General features: G+C 44.4%; 1 protein-coding gene across 6 annotated transcripts in view; it reads left to right on the top strand.

Moving 5' to 3' along the window:
• TP63 (tumor protein p63) overlaps positions 1-13,003 on the top strand; it is a 108,274-nt gene that overhangs the window by 50,704 nt on the left and 44,567 nt on the right. For all 6 annotated transcript variants that reach the window (XM_065639694.1, XM_065639695.1, XM_065639697.1 and 3 more), the window contains one exon: positions 5,158-5,412. In XM_065639694.1, coding sequence (XP_065495766.1) covers positions 5,158-5,412 — 255 coding nt within the window. The remainder of the gene's footprint in view (positions 1-5,157; positions 5,413-13,003) is intronic.

Below are 13,003 nucleotides of genomic sequence, written 5' to 3'. Positions count from 1 at the left end.
AGCTGCATAGATCCAGCAGTGAAAAGCAGAATTTTGTCAGTATGCGTGCACAACACAGATGCATGTTCTTTTGGAGATACGGAGAAGGGTTTTGAGGAGGTGAAGGCTTCTAGGTGTTCTGTACCTGAAGATGGTAACTTTTCCTTTATTTCCTCAAGTGGAGAAGCTCTCAAAACTTTCTCTGGAAGGTTGATAACTCAGTAGTTAATAGGTGGAGCTGTGTAATTTAGGGGATTTTTGGCGTGGAAGTCCCCTTGAGAACTTTTCTTCATTTGTGTTACTTCCCTTGTGCCTTCATACTGGGGATCTCTTTGCAGATCTGTCTCATAACCTTATCAATTAACACGGTGGGCTGTGGCTGAAAAACTGGGGGTGGGTTCTTGCTGCAGGGCAGGGTAAGAAGGGCCCCAGACTGGGGGGGTTGGGGAATTGTCCCCTGTGCATCAGCTCTGCCATGTGCGGTGGAGCATTTGCATTGCCCTCTTGTGGCAACTGCGCTGGAGCTGCTGGGTCGGGGGGTTCCTGCCTTGCATTGTGCATGGCATTCCTGAGGAAGATCTGTCCTCCCGACAGCAGAACCGTGGTTGAACAATTCTGCAGTTTTCAGTCTGTTTTTTAATTCAGTAGCTTCTCTGGTGAAACCATGACTCTCCTAATTGAGAAGTGTGAGTTACCATGAAAGCTTGAAAGCAAAGCTGAGAGTCTGTAGGAAGTGAAAGCGATAGTTCAAGATACATTATTGAAACGATGTTCCGAAATACGTAGTCTAAGATCTAATTGTAGCACTCTAATTATTTGCAATTGAATTCCTGTGAAGGTTTTTGTAATGCCTCGGTGATATTAGTAGTTTCAGGAACCTGATGGAGGGAACAAAATAGAGAACAAAGGTACTGAAAAACTGACAATCTGTTCTTCCAGCTTTGCATGCATTTCTCTTCTTTACACAAAATAGCATCCTCCTTTTGCCAGGAATAGGTGGTGGGTCTAGATCCTGCAGTTGTTTAAAACAGTCGTGCAGCAAAACATGAGCATGTGCTAAGTCTGGGCTACCAACCTGGCAAGATTTAATTTCTGCATTAAAGCCTCTTGTTTTCTTTCTGCTAATGGTGAAGAGAAGCTGTGTGCACGCACACACACGCCCTGCAGACCCCTCCTGGATGGCGATGTCCTGCAGACCTGCCCGCGGCCCCTTGCTCTCTTTGTTCTCTCCATCCCAGCGTGGCTGGGGCAAAAGGGTTTTATTGTGGCAGCGGTGGGTGAATTCCTGCGTGCGCCTTCCCCGGCCTGCTGCCCCTCTAATTGTTGTGTTGTCAGAAGGCGTGTGCCTCCGAAAGCCTTATCTGATTCCTCCAAAAGTCTTGCAAGCAATTCAGATGTTGACCCCTTGAGCACAAACAACTCTCCCAGCCGCCTGCCTTGGGGCATAGCTGCGAGACGGGTTTAGTGCTCGTGTGTGTGTGCAAACCTGGCGGCTTTGTCACCGCTGGCTTTGTCACCGGGGATGGAGCACCTGCCTGGCCAGGGGAGCAAGGGGCCAGGGAAGGTGAAAGGCTGGTGGGACTTGGAGGGGGTGAAGGAGAGTCCAACAGCTGCTTGTGTCAGCACGGGGATAAGTGCAAGGAGATTAATAGTTATTTAAAGAGCAAATGGGGACATGGCATTTGGCTGTGGCATGCGAGTGTATAAATGCAGTGGAATGGCTGCTCTGCTGGTAACATTTAGACAGATGGTCCCTGGACTGAAAGGAATGAAAAGGATCTTTGATTCTCTTAAGGATATCTTAAATTTTAATGAGGCATTTATATATACATATATATATTATTTTTTATTGACTTCCAGGCAGCACCTTCAACTTTTCCAGACAGTGCTGTCTTGTTAACGCTGACTGCCCATTTGGTCATCTTTCTCCGTCATCTTAAGCAGCCTGGGATTAGAAGGAATAGTTTTTAAGTGAAAGCTGAAACACTATTGTTTTGCTGTCTGTGTGTCTGAGCTGGTTTAGGAGACTGTTTTTGTTACAGCTGTCTTTTCATCATTCTGCTGGTTGGGGAGTGTGTCTGATGCTAATCTACGTGAGAAATGAAACAACTGAGTGATACTTCTACATTTTTGAGAAGTCTTTGGGTCTTATTAGGTTATTCTGGGGCAAGAGGGCAGGGAGGTTTGGTTTTTGATTAAATGTAAAAGTATTGAGCAGGAAAAAGCCTGTTCCTGGTGCAGTACACTAGCATTCTGGCTTCTTCTGTACAGAATTGGCCTCAAGGGAAAACATGTACCAAAAGTCCGTTAAATAGGTCTTGGTTGGCTAAATACCCGCAGGAGATGAGACATAACTGTCATCAGCATTGCCAAAGCTGCAATCTCCTTTTGGAGAAGAACAACCAGTCTGGATTGTTTCCTTCTGTGTCAACTATTTAGCAGGTCATCTATTTAGCAGGCTTTGAGTCTAATCGCAGATACTTGCTTGCCCATCTAACAGTAGTGCTGGGCACCTATATTGTCCTCGCTGTTCTAGATGGGGAAACTGAGGCAGGGAGGGCAAATGACTAACCTGAGGCAATACAGAGAGTCACTGGTTCACCCATGATTAGGACTCAATATGTAATTGCTTTTATTGCTCTCCTGCCTGAAGGCCTTAGACAAAATGAAGGCCCATTAAGCAGAGTGTTTTTTACATACTGAGGAGCAATCCTTGCCCTGCAGACCTTGCTGCCTGAAGTAGGCTGAGGGTGGAGGCGGCGGCGAGGTGACTTGCCCAAGGACACAGCGCGTCGGTGGCAGAGCAAGGGAGGGAACCAGCTCTCCCTTCTTGCTTCAGGCCATCCCAGCTCCCAAAGCAAAGTCCTCTGTACCATTCCTCACCGGACCCTCTCCTTCCTACCAGGGCTGATATGAGCAAGCTGAGCCATCTCTGGAAGGTCTGGTGTGCCTCGCTGAAGACTCAACAGCACCAGGCTCACCTTGGGCTCTTAACTAAAACCCTATAAAATATTAGCCTCTTCTAGTGAAACACAGACAGAAACCTAAGGAAGAGCTCTGTTTGGCTTAAACTCCTCTACCTCCTCCCTTTCTGGAAGGACAGCTTAGAGCATAAAGTGGGTGTAGGGAGGGCACTTCATCTGTGCAAAGGGACCAGCCTGTTTTCCTCCACGGCTGAAATGATTGGAGAAATGGGGCGTTAAACCACTTGTCCAAGGTCCCTGGGGAGCTCGACAGATAGCTTGTGCCATTCCCTTTCAGGTCCTTGGAGGAGTGATGATGTGCTGCTCTAAGCTTCAGTAGGGCTGGTAGGATTCCAGTATTGGGAAAGCTTTTTGTTATGGTTCTTGCGGTTGGTGCTGTGACTCAGGGAACCGTTGCTGCTTGGCTGATAATGCTGAGTTGTCTCTGTAAAGCAGCAACTGTTGGAAAGATGAGGGAAGTCGAGGGCAGACTGACTCAAACACTGAGAGATATGTGAGCTTGATGGCTCTGGGTGGGATTGAAGCTGTAGGATGTGAAGGGCTGTGAAGTGCTTGGATCCCTGAACAAGGGGAAGAGCCTGAGTCCTTTCTGCCGTGTCAGCAGCTGACAGCAGGACCAGGTGTGTTTATCGCTGTATGCTCCTGGGTGGCTCCAGAGCTGTTGGGGATGGATACCACGAATGTTTTGGATGCTCCTCACCCTCATCTGGACACAAACAGTGCTCTTTGGACACATACAAGGATGAGAGTACATGTACCTGTCTGAACCCCATGTACCACTCACCTGTTGCCCTGTGGCCAACACTGAGTCCTTCAGAAGAATAGAAGAACAGGGTAATTGTGTAACTCTCCCCAGAGTTCTCTCCCAGCTTCCTACTGTTTGTGGCTCAGAATTTTAAAATCAGATACGCTGCCTTGACAGCTTTTTCTCCAGCAGAACTTGTCTGATGCTTTTTTGAACATATGTAGACTCTTAATATCCACAGCATTGTGTGACAAAAAATTCATGTTTATTTGTAGGCTTTGTGTAGAAATACCTTACGTGGGTGCATTTAAACTAAAATCCTGCTCAAGATGTTTTCTTGGCCCCCAACTCTTCTATTAAGACAGCATGAATAATTCATTTCCTATTTGCCTTTTTCCATATCATTTAGGAATTTATCCACTTCTGTCATACTGTGTTCCACCTCTCCACTTTGTCTTTTTTTCGGGCTGAAAAGTTGTTATATACTGCTGCATTACAGGAAAGCATTGAAAGGGATTGCTCATTCTTGTCAGCTTTCTCTGAACTTTGCTCCCCTCTCATCTCTTTGAGGTGGGAGACCGGGGCTGCACATAGAATTTAGGCTATTATGCATGTGATTTTCCTGCAAACCTCTCCCTAATCTAACCTTTGCCTTTCTGTACTCCGTTCTCTAGCCTTCATTTTGATGTCTTCAGTTGTTTCGTATGTTGTAGCCTGGAGGCTACTTTTGGGGCACAACCACATCTGCTCATTTAAGTGCTGCACACTGTGCAACTGCTGCTTGTTAAGTATGTGGGGAAGCTTTCCATGCTGCTCGAAGAGACCTTTAATTTCTTTCTGGTACTGTCTATGACTGGTCACTGGGAATTGAGTAAATGATGCAACCTGGTTAAGTGCTATGAACCTTTTCTCTAGTGAGTCACACTTCAGTGAAGTTACTACCTGAGTTACAGGTTCTAAATGTCACCATGTATAGCAGGATCTGATCTGCAAGAAGAGGAGTAGTCTTTGGATATAGCACAAGACAGTCAGAGACCGTGTAGCCTTGTACATGCTAGAGCCAGTTGCGCTGTAAGAAACCTGGTGATTTTTATCAGGTTATAGCAGTCCTTCCATAAAGGTCTTGGTCTGGGTGTTGCTAGACATGGGGAGCCTGTCTCCTCACGGTGGCCTGGTACCCTGCACATCACCTCTTTGTTATGTGCAAACTCTTTTCCCAGCTTGGTTGTTGATCTACTGTGTGGCTACAAGAAGCTTGACTTCTTTCTCTTTCAGTCACCAAAGTAAAATGGGGTATATACTTTGCAAATCTCCCTCCTCTTGGTGTGACACATGTGCGGTGGTGCTGATATCATGCTGTGCATCCTCCACCGTGGAGACCATGCCTTGGCTAGCCAGCCTCTACTAAGGTTGCATCTGTAACGCTTCTGTATGTCTCCTTGCTTCTAGCCGCAGTACACGAACCTGGGGCTCTTGAACAGCATGGACCAGCAGATCCAGAATGGTTCTTCCTCCACCAGCCCCTACAACACGGAGCATGCGCAGAACAGCGTCACAGCCCCCTCGCCTTACGCGCAGCCCAGCTCGACTTTTGATGCCCTCTCGCCCTCCCCAGCCATCCCTTCCAACACAGACTACCCAGGACCTCACAGCTTTGATGTATCATTTCAACAGTCCAGCACAGCAAAGTCAGCAACGTGGACGGTAAGGACGCAGCATCGCTTTGCTCCTTCTCTGGCTTCGGTCCCGATGCCAGTAGTGACACTACTCATATGATACATATCCAGGTTTGTGCAACAACAGAGTGACCCATGTCCTCCTTAGTGCATGACATGTCACACAGAAGGGAGAGATTTATCTTGGCTGCTCTGGGAGGGTGTGGTGGGACTTTGACCCTCAATAATATCACTAAATCCCAGGTGAATGAAACGCCTTGCCAAAAAACAGTCGCTTAAAGACTACGCGTGATGAAACAGTCGTTGTCCATTTGGATCTAGCAGCTGTGCTGGAGTAAAACATGGGGTGGACATAAGCATGGCTTCAGCGCTTCCCTTGCCCTTCTTCAGCATTTGTGGGTTTGTGTGAGGTTTGGCATGCCGGGCTGTGCTGGTGGGATGGAGATGGTGCTCCTTGCTCCCACCCACGGAGTGCGGGACGTTCTCTTTTTGTGTCCTTCCCCTCTTGCAGCTGCTGTGGGAACCCCAGTGTCAGCAGCTCGGGTCAGCCCTGCAGTATTCGGGTTACTTGTGCGTGTGTATATGTATGTTTTTTGGGTTTTGTTTTTGGTTTTTTTCCCTTCATGCTTTGTTCTTGCTGTCAAAATAGTACTTTTCTTATATATATATATATAGATAGATAAAAATATTAAAAAATAAGTATAATATAAAAAATATAAAAATATATATAAAATATACATATATATAAAATAAAAATTTAAAAAAAATATATAAAAAATGTACGGAGCTTGAAACCTGAAGCCCAGCTCCTGATTTTTGGTGGAGGTGGCTTGTGTGTTTAAGCTCTAGAAACCTTGTAGCCCAGGACACAGCACTGCTGGAGCTGTATGTCCTGTTGTAGTTTAGGACTCTAGAGTAGAGATGTTTGCAGTGGAGAATATTGCTGTCTTAGATGTTCAATATTTGCCTTCCTCTCCTTCAGGCCCTTGGAGTAGGTGCAGTGAATAATCCCCTACCTCATGCTACCTGATTAAAGCAGGGACTCACTTTTTTAACTTCTTTTTTTAAGGAAAGAAAAAACCCCATAAATTCTATCAAAAGCTAAGAGCATAGAAGTAGCGTAGGTTGTTTTGTTTGTTTGTCGTGTGTGTTTGTTTGTTTTTTAATCTGAGGAACTACTTGAATCTCAGATTTAAATACAATCTAGCAGGAATTGCACATAACAAACAAAACTCCCAGCCACTACTGCCAGTAAAGCAGCGGAGCCTGTGTGCTCCACTCTGGAAAAACATGCAAGATAACAATAAATCACTGTAAGTTTGCATCCTTTGTATTTAAAAGCCTTTTCCAGTAAAACTCATCTAAAACTGGTAACAATAACTTTGTTCAGGAAATTGTGTTTCGTGGGGTTAAAATGTGATATGTCTGCTCGAGAACAAATTTTCCGTTTGTTTATGCACAAAAGGGTGAAGGATTTTTAAGTGATGTTGAAATTGCACCTTTTCCTTATCTGCATTGGGAGTGATGCCCTGCTGTAGTTCATGCTTGTTTTCATGTCCAAGTTTCTTCACTCGCACTACACACAGGATTTCTTTTCACTTCCCTTTAAATAAAGAAATTGTTGATCAGTTCTGCTTTCCATTTCTCAGAGCAAGAAAATACTGCCCTTGGAGTTTTGCAGACTGCTCTGGAGAAGGTCCTTTGAAGGGTATATGAAAAGACGTTCTCTTTTGATACATGTGGTACAAAGAATTATCTAATGCAGCTGCAGGGAACCAGGGTGTTTGATGCTGTCCTTTCAACATGAAAAGCCGTCTTTTGAAATGAGGTTCGAACGTGTGTTGTAGGCTGTTCCAGCAGAGCTGAAGACAAGCGAGCTACTCGCAAGCTTAAAGTCAAGCAAGCACTTGAGATGTTTCACTGCAGTGATAGTGGCTTTCTGGGGTAGAAGGGGAGGCTGAGTCTTAATGTATACCTGGGTAGTAGTAGAAGATTGGATTACATGCTGGCTTTAAAAAAAATAAATAAAATTGCTCCTTGGTGAGTACAGTCACCAAACATATGCAGCCTGGGGCCATGCACATTTAGCTTCCCCTCCTTTTCTTTTGCCCTGATGTGGACCACACTACCAACAGATGAACATATATTCCCTGTTGCAGTCTGTCTAGAGATAAGTCCATGTATTTTTCTAAAGGAATGGGGTCCCAAACAGCTCTCTGCTCAGGGAGGAGCAAGCACAGTCCAGGTGCTCCTGTGCTGAGCCAAGTGACCTAGATCTAGGAGATCTGGCAATGTGCTGTATGTTGGCAGTGAATGATGACAGTCTCGTGGTGGTGGCTGGGGACCTTCAATCAATATGCCTTTCACAGTCGAGCATCTTTCCATCTTCGGAGCTCTGCCCTTCTGCTAATTAATCCACCAACTCATTTCACATGGACTCCTGAGTGGTTGGCAATATGCGTTCGACGGCTTTATCAGTGGGGTGGGTGGGGAAGGACGTGAAGGCTCTCTTTCCCACTGCTGTCCTGAGAGATGTGGAAACCTGCGTGAAATGTTGATGAAAGGAGGCGTGATTGCCCCATCTTCTCAGCAAGAGCAAGTTCTTGGAGTTGCTCATTCCCCCCATGTGACTTCATATGCTTTGATTAATGCCTGTCGTCTTTTTTTTTTCTTTTTTTTAATGATGGATTAGGAACTTACCCAACTGGAAGAGTTTCTTCCACTGCAGTGACCTATTAAAAGTTAAATTACTTGATGGCTCCACCCTTACTAAGAGCCCAAAACTTGAAAGCCTTGTTTCTTAGTTCTTTTTTTTCCTCCTTCTTGCCGTTCCCCAGGGCAACAATATTAAGTAAGGAAATCCATGGTATTGCAGTTTCCCCATTTTGGGAGAGGATGAGCCAGGCTGACCCTCCTTGTCCTGCTGGGAAGGCTTGGTGGTGACTGGCAGGGGATCTACTGTCCTGGCTGACGGTGCGATTCACCAGAGCTCCTCTGAGCTCCTGGGCTGAGTCATGTCAGATTAGGTCATGGGAGTGAAGGTTGTGGGCTTGGTTAGAGGACTGGGTTATTTCTCTAAAAAGCAAGAGCTGCTTTCACGGGAGGATTAGAGACCTGTGAAGATGCTTCAGATTTTTTTGGCCACTTTGTGCATTTAGCTCCCAAGTGCATGTTTTGGAGGCAATAATCTGGAAGCACATGTAGATCCCATGGTTTCTTCTTTTGGAGGTGGGAGAAAGGAAAGAGGGTACTCGCTGGGTACTTAAATGTTATGTCTCTGAAAACAGCCCTCAAATCATATCTTTTTCTGAAAACTTTTTTTTTTCTTCCTTCCAAGTTCTGCATACTATGTGGAGCAGGTTTATTGTCCTAGGATACTGGGCACCCTTTGCCAAACCAGCAGTATTTGTACAGAATAGACTGGGAAGGAGATGAGTACAACATCAGGATTGCTTCTCTGCTTAGGTTGGTGATGGGCTCCTAATTAAAGGTGAAAAGAAAAAAAGAAAAAAAAACTCACCCAAAATTGCAGAGATAAACATTAGCTGCTGCTAGGTGAGAGGGTGATTTCATATGTATGAGCAGTTCACTTTGAAAATATTACAAATTTTCTCTCTGAAGTCTTTCATGCCCTTAAGTAGGAATTCCAGTAAAACATGCTGTCTAATCAGGTTAGCTCTTCATTTGTATGCAATTTTGAACTAATTAATGATGACAAATTGAGATTGGATTGCAGAGGACTTTATAAGCATCCTTGATTATTTCTTTTAATTAATAACCTGAGAACACAAGTAAGAATACAAGCAGGTTAACCAGTCTTTTCAGAAGGAAAATCTTTAACAATTTACACTCTACTGAAGTGTTTAAAAACAAAAGCCTTAATAGTCTGAATTGAACAAAGTTTCTCACATGCATACTCATGATACAATAAAAACTTCTTGAAAACCATGCTCCGAAGGAACGAGGAGTTAACGTTTTGTGATGCTGAGATAGAGAGTAGGTCGTTGAGGCTGAGTGAGGAGCCCTATGAATTGGGTGAATAAGAACGTATCCAGAACCGTGTGTCATTTATTGTGGGATATTTCCTTTGTGAGAATTCCCATGCCTTGCCATATCTCCTCCTGCTTTTGCAGCAGAAGAAAACAAGGCATTTCAAAAGCCTGCCACCTCAGATTTTTTTTTTTTTTCTTTGTGGAAGTAAGTTGTGTGCCGATCTTCCCCACCCACTCTGAGTGCAAATAAATAAACAAACAACTGGCACTCAGTTTTCCCCCTAAAAAAAGATTTGGCAATCACCTGTCACTAGCAGAACCTGTTACATGGGGAAAAACATGATTGCAGAAGGAAAGTAAAAACTAAAATTGTATGTCAAGGTAAGGAAAAGTTAACGTTACTGCCAAACGCAAGCTATCAAAAAATGAATCGGATCCACCCATTTGCATAATCAAGATACTACCTTATAAGTCATGAGACTCTTTTTAAAAGACAAACAGGTTCTTCTTACTCTCCCCCAGGTTTTTGAGCCTTTAGGGTGCATCTACTAAATCTTTTAAAGCTTTCCTTGGTAGTCGTGAGGGTTAAGGAAAAATAAGGCAGAAATAGCTTTAAGTTTTTAAATGAAAACTGAAATTTATTTGCAAATTTTTGATTCTGCTGAAGAAAGACACCCAGCCCTGCAAGACTTGCATAATTCAGGTATTGGCAATACCTGAGTTCAGCAGCTTATTCTCATGCCCTGCAGTACATTGGAGCTGAGCTGGGTTGGTCCTTGCAGGGCTTTGTTGTGAAACACTGAGCTCTGCAAAGCTGCAATTCATGTTCCAATTGGGCTTACTGGTTCTCTTGTTCTCAGTAAACTCAGCTGTACCTACAGCTGTAAGAAAATGCTCAGATTTTGGACTATTTGCTAGTAAAGCTGTGCAACATGCATGAAAGCAAGTAAATGGGTTGTGCTGGCCAGGGTTAGTGGATTTGGAAAAGATGCATTGCAAGGAATGCACTTAAATCAGTCCACACGAGCAATAACAGGTTTCCATGGCTAGGCGTACAGATTCCTTGGCTGGGCTATCTCAGTCTCTTTATTTCAGATTGATTCATTCCATTTTCATTTGAAATATATTCTGTGTCCTGAACCACCTGGTAAAATTGAGACAGTTTTTCCCAGTCTCTATAAAATAAATTAGAGGACCGTGCACAAGCACAGTGAAGCAGTGAGAGGGCAATTAGATGTGCACATCGCCTTGACTCAACAGTCCTTAATTATGTGTTCAGTGCTCTCTTAAATAATCTTCAAATAGCGCATTGTTTCCTTAACACTGGTAATGTCCAGTTATGTCCCAGCTGCTGATTACCTCTCTGCATCACACATGAGAACTTTTTTTTTTTTAAAAGGCTGGCGACTCTCCCGATGAACATACATATGGGGCTGTGCGAAGTGTTTATTTGAAATCTTTGCTTGGTTACTACTTGGTGGTGTGTTGGTCAGCGCATTTTGAGCTTTCTCATTTTTCCTTTTGATATTATTTTTAAAGCTGCTAAGAAGAAGGAGTGTGGAAGTGGTCTTGCAACAGGATTTGGAATTTCCCTGTCATTGGAGGCTCCTTGTCAGCAATGATGTAGGCTTTATCTGTTTGCACAGGGCAGCTGAGAAGGGTTCTTGTAAAAGAGAGCAGCATTTGTGCAGAGGGTCTGGAGACCTTACCAAACACTGAAATCAGTCACCTCCTGCCCACTCTGCTAATCCTTTCACGTCTCTCAATGTAAGCTTTCTCTTCAGCCCAGCGAAGTTAATTTTGCTGGTGATAACCCCTCTTGTTACAGCAGGAGTGAGGAAGGGAAATGACGCCTGTAATCGATCCGGAAGGAGCAGGCAGCAGAGGGATGGGGTTGCAGCCTTCGGATGCTCACACTGCGAGAGCTGATGCAACGATTCCGAGCCAAGGGATGGGCTCCCGGCGGCTCTCGGCAAAACAGGAGCGCTCCCATATTTGGGCATTTGTCTCGGGTGTGAAGTGCTTGAGATTTGGCTTCCTCAAGCTCTCCGCTGTTTCCCGCGCACACGGGCTCTTGGCACAGGGCAGACAGAGCGGGCGTCGATTGCCACCAGCATTCTCATGCACGTAGAGGTGGTGATGGCGCTTTCCTGCGTGAAGAGCTTGTGAAGTGTGGTTTCCTCTGTGTGACACTACAGGGCCTTAACACTCTGCTGTTGAGGCATATGTAACTTGTCATAGGTCATCTGCCTGGAAAGAGAGGAGCCGGGCTTGTTGTGTTTGAAGGAGGGGCCTTTCTCATGGCAGGGAGGTGTTTTCAAGCTAGCAAAGCCGGGAAGAACCAGTTCACCTGTGAGAACCAGCCAGGAGAGACCTGCTGGCTTCTGTTTGGGTTTTTATGGTTGAGTAGAAGGAGATCTGAGTGCATGAGGTTCCCATTAGAATATAATTGTGTTTTTTGCCCCTAATCTCTTTGTCATGTATATTTTGTTTTTATTAGCAGTTATCGTCTTCTGTTACTCCTTACAAGCAGCTCTACAGATCTGTGTAATAGTTTCCAGGAATTTCTCGTGATGCGAGCTGTCTTAGCTTTTCCTTTTTGTATCCTTTACTGTTTTCTAAAGCCTATCAAGGCAATATAGCCTCTTCATATGAACAGCTGTCACTGTAGTGAGGAGTTTTGCTATATGTTCTCTATCAGACCAGCGCCCTCCGTGATGATAGAGCTGGGAACAGAAAATCTGGGTCCCCTGCCTTCCAGCTCTCTGTGCTCTGCTCTCTAAACAGCACAGTTATTGTTGGGCACCAGCACACCCAACCTGCTGGGAGAAAGGAGGCTTCAGGTGTTGTGAATGTCCTTCTCTTTCAGCTGGGCGATTTAGCTGCTTGGTTGCTAGATTTGTGGATGATTCTCTCCCAGTGTAACAGGAGACCAGTTAGAGGTTGCTACAGGTCTCCCAGGATCTGCAAGTAAAAAACACTGAGACATTAGAGTCAGAAATAAAGAGGATGGAGAAAGTGGTCGTGGGGAGGCGTTGTGTCCTCCACAGGGGCAGAAGATCCTTCTGCTGTTTTGTACAAAGCAACATCGTTGTATTGGCATCATTCTTTATTTCCTTCTTTTTTTCCTTCAGAAAATTTGTTTTAAGGTTGTAATTATTTTTTAAAGAAAAATTCAGAGGGAGAGAATTAAGTGCAAGAAACTTTTTTGGTTTTGGCTATGTGGAGAGGAAAAAGTGTTAATTAAATATAATTTTCATCAATGCAACTTGCACAAAAAAGCCCCACCCACTTTCATGAGAAAGGCAAAAAGAGAATCATAATCCTGGATTAGGTATCTTTCACTACACATATATAAAAACAACCCCGTGTGAAAAGGGGGAAAAAATATATGTATACACGCACACACCAAACATACCAATGTGCCTCCAGCAGTATTACCAAAGGAATTAACTTTACAAGAAACAGCCACAGCCTGGAAAGAAGCCATTTTTCAAATAAAAGCTGAATGAGACTTGTGGTTTCTGAGAACTATGAGAAGGAAGGGTTAAAAAAACATTTACAGATAAGAATAGCTGATGTTGGGAGATGAGTGAACATCTTGAAGTAGGGGAGAGTCACTATTTA

This window comes from Caloenas nicobarica, chromosome 8 (assembly GCF_036013445.1).
Source record: "Caloenas nicobarica isolate bCalNic1 chromosome 8, bCalNic1.hap1, whole genome shotgun sequence".
NCBI lineage: Eukaryota > Metazoa > Chordata > Aves > Columbiformes > Columbidae > Caloenas > Caloenas nicobarica.
This window is presented reverse-complemented; position numbering and strand designations above follow the sequence as displayed.